The sequence below is a fragment of the Gekko japonicus genome, unplaced genomic scaffold (genome assembly GCF_001447785.1).
Source record: "Gekko japonicus isolate JY-2015 unplaced genomic scaffold, Gekko_japonicus_V1.1 scaffold86, whole genome shotgun sequence".
Lineage (NCBI taxonomy): Eukaryota > Metazoa > Chordata > Lepidosauria > Squamata > Gekkonidae > Gekko > Gekko japonicus.
In genome coordinates this window covers 1784350-1788230 of record NW_015172005.1, presented here as the reverse complement: position 1 = coordinate 1788230, position 3881 = coordinate 1784350, and the positions used below count along the sequence as shown (strand labels likewise).

Below are 3881 nucleotides of genomic sequence, written 5' to 3'. Positions count from 1 at the left end.
CAAACTTCTTACTGTGCAGTAATCGCTACCACTAACAAATCTGAGACAGTATCTTCTGCTAGATGGATTTGTTCAGCTACCACTCAGTATCTGCATTGCAGTTTAAAGGCCCCCTAGTTGCCACATTTCCCACATCACTAGTACTATCTAGTACAGGGATGAACTATCACACTTGGGAGCAATTGCGCTCAAGGGATGTGAACACACTCGTTGCCCAGAAATCCTTACCACCTTTTGGATAGCAAGACCAAATAGGCATGGTGTGTGTACAGAGACCAGGCTCTGAGCAGTCAAAACATAAGAAAGTTTAACAAACAAAAATAAAAAGAGTACACACAGTCTGTTCAAACATCAGACTTAGCAAGGATACAAGGAAAATGTGAAAACACACAATCCTTTAAATGCTAAAGTAGGTTTCATTAGAATAAACTACCTTGAAGTTGCAGCATTTAAAACTCCTTATTTACCTTGGAGGACATTATTTCATAGGACAACCATAAAATGGAAGTGGCTAGATGACAACATACACACAAGTACCTTAGTTCACAGAGTTGGGACTTCTCCCCATTGTCCCTTGCCATGTGGACAATATGGAGTCTCTGGGTAAAGACTTAGTGTTTCACAGCTCTTGCCCATCCAAGAAAGATGAACTAGGAGAATAGAAAGTTCCTTCTCATGTTGTCTTGTGAATTCATAATCTTCCCTTGGCAGTCTGTCCCTCTCTGGCGTCATCCTGCCTTCCTGCTTTGAAAGGAAGAAATTACTAGCTAGACTTTTGGCTTTTCCAATCTCTGTCCCATTTTGGTGTGACATTGCAACAAGGGTGTGAGACATTAAACCTTTTGTTCTTACTTCTGCCAGATCCATCAGCATAACTTTGAATTTCTAGGGTGAATGCTGTGGAGGGCACTTCTCCACAGCTTGTATCTTAAGATACATGCAAGACAGGGAAACTGAGAAGAAAACAACCGTCTGTCAGAAGCAGACAAAAAAGGAAGTGGATGTTGGTTTAAGCAACAGTGGAGGTTCTTTGTTTTATAAACTCATCTGCAAACATGAACCTTCTCAAATGCCCCAGAATTTCCATTGGGCAAGGTTTTGCCAAATAAGCAAGCCTCTCTCTAAAAGTTCACATGCAGAGGGAAAAAAGCAGAATTTAAACTGCAATAGCCCTGATCTGGATAGCCCAGGCTAGCCCGATATCATCAGATCTCAGATACTAAGCTGGATAATCATTTGGATGGGAGGTCACCAAGGAATACCAGGGTTACTACGCAAAGGCAGGTAATAACAAACCACGTCTGAATGCCTCACCTTGAAAACCCTACTGGGTCACCATTCGTCAGTTGTGACTTGATTGTAGGGGAAAAAACAACTGCACTAAATACTCAATACCTGCATTCTCACATCAACTGAATAAGACGAAAGATAAAGTAAAGGTAAAGGTTCCCTTGCTTGAAAGCCAGTCGAATCCGACTCTAGGGTTGTGGTGCTCATCTCCGTTTCAAAGCCGAAGAGCCAGCACTGTCCGATGACATTTCCGTGGTCATGTGGCCAGCATGACTAAACACCAAGGTGCACGGAACGCTGTTACCTTGCCACTGAAGTGGTACCTATTTATCTACTTGCAATTTCTTGCTTTCAAACTGCTAGGTTGGCAGGAGCTGGAACTAGAGACGGGAGCTCACTCCGTCATGCAGCACCCGGGTCTCGAACTGCTGAACTACTGACCTTTCACAGCCTGCAGTTCAGCATCTTAATCACTTGAGCCACCGCAGGTCCTAAAGTGTGCTGTGCTTTCTATCAATTCCCTTTACTTTCTATCAATTCCCTTTTCTGGCTGCAGACCCCCAGTTTTCTTCTCATGTTGTTCCTGAGGGTCTCCTGTCCCCTCAAGAGAAGCATTTCAGGGAGATCAGGCACAGGAGGGGGATTTGCTGTTAATTGTGTAACTTAGAAAGAGTCACACAAGGTTGATCTCATGATGAAGTATAGGACACAGGAAGTAAAACTAGCAAAGACAATAGAATAGCTGATTCAACATAACTAGCTACTAAGTGAAACTTAACTGCAGATTCACTTAGGCTGTGATCAGATGGGCAGTTTGCTCTGATGTCGTGACGGCTCCCTACTGGATTTGAAGTGCACGATCAGACAGCAAGATCTTCCTCCTATCCCTCAGTCATTGCCCACCCCCCGTCCTCACCCCGTCCTCACCCCTGACTTTCCCAACACTGGATAAAGTCTGGTGTTTACAATTGAACATGTTTCACCATGGATTTCCAGGTGTCTGATCTCTCCCTTGTGCACTTAAGCCACTTTGTGAGGTCTGACATTTCTGGTCCCCTGCCACCATTTTTTTCCAGTTAGTTTTGTGTGCATAACTGCATATCTACTCCTAGCAAATAAGCAGTTATGCGCATGCACACATTAGAGTTGTTGTTCTTTTAAAAAAGAAGCTGCCTGCCCACCCTCTCCATGGTGACTGTGCAGTGGTGGTCTGAATGGTCGACCGCAGGGTAAGGCAGGAATAGGGTGGCATGTCTGGCCACACTTCTCCAGAACAAATAGCGCTGGAGAAATTAGAGGCGCGGACAGACCATGCCAAAGCCTACCATCTGATCACAGCCTTAGACGTTCAAATATGTAAGTTTGAAAGGCAGCCTCACGTATGGAAGAAGGGGCAAGACTGCTGGCTGACCAAAGAGGCAGACTACCTAGAAAGTATGTTTCCCCTTCAAATTACAAGAGTGAAGTTCGCGATGTGAGTGAGGAATCGGCCAGGGCTTCTCTTTAAATATGGTCACCTTCATTGTCGCTCTCCTTTGTGGCTTTTTCCTCCTAGGTTCCAACGAATCCCATCCAGTGCCTTTACCGTCTCCACTCCCACCACCCATTTCTGCCACACCTCCACCTCCACCACCACCACCACCACCACCACATCCTTCACCTTCCCACCCATCAACGCAAGCACCAGTTCTCCCTCCGAGAAACATCAAACCTAGGTCTGATGCCAGGTTGGTAACTAAATGGAATCCTGCTTTCTTTCATGTTCTGCTCTGTGTCTGGGGGAAGGAGGGAATCGTTGATCGCAGCTGTAGTGAAATATCTTCCCCACATAGTCATCTACATGTACCTTGTCTTTGTCACTCCTGGCAGTGTTTATTGTCTTTTGTTGCTATGTGAATGCTGTGGAGGATGCTATTCTTGAACATGAGGTAAGACATTCTCCATGTGAATGCCTTGCTGTTGGTCAAAGAAGAAAAAATCCAAGGCCAATATTTTCAAAGGGCATTTTACAAGGGTAAGCCTGGCCGTCTGTTTTCCGTCACAGCAGAATATCCAGCCACTGTTTTACAGAAAAGGAGACTCTTGAGGAACAATGGTGGGAAGAAGGAGTGTCTACATCTGGTTTTCTATTCGTAATCTCCAAAGGATGGTCTTAGCCAATGGGCAGCAGGGACAGTTGCCCTAGGCCCTGAGCTTGGTGGAGCCCAACTGAGCCCCACTTCCTCAAGGGGGGGAGGGAATAAAGCTCCTGCCACCACTTGAACACGCCCCATCAAGTGTTGCCAACCTCCAGGTGGGGCCTGGAGATCTCCCGTTAATATAGTTGATCGCCAGATGACAGAGATCAGTTCCCGTGGAGAAAATGGCTGCTTTGGAGTGTGGACTTGGTTGCCTTGTAGCCTGCTAAGCCCCCCCCCTTCCCAAGCCCTGCCGTCCCGGGCTCCACCCCCCAAACCCTCCAGGCATTTCTCCACCCAGAGTTGGCAACCCTAGCCCCATCCGGGGCCCTGGCAACTGGATTTCAGCATCAGCAGTGGCTGCTGCCCGCCTCGCCCAGGCCAAGGGCCACCCCTTGATTCTAGGGCCTCTGT

General features: G+C 46.7%; 1 protein-coding gene across 1 annotated transcript in view; it reads left to right on the top strand.

The window, feature by feature from the left end:
• Positions 1 to 3881, top strand: part of FYB (FYN binding protein) — a 54531-nt gene that overhangs the window by 7581 nt on the left and 43069 nt on the right. The window contains exon 2 of the mRNA XM_015420164.1: positions 2846 to 3017. Within this exon, the coding sequence (XP_015275650.1) occupies positions 2846 to 3017 (172 nt within the window). The remainder of the gene's footprint in view (positions 1 to 2845; positions 3018 to 3881) is intronic.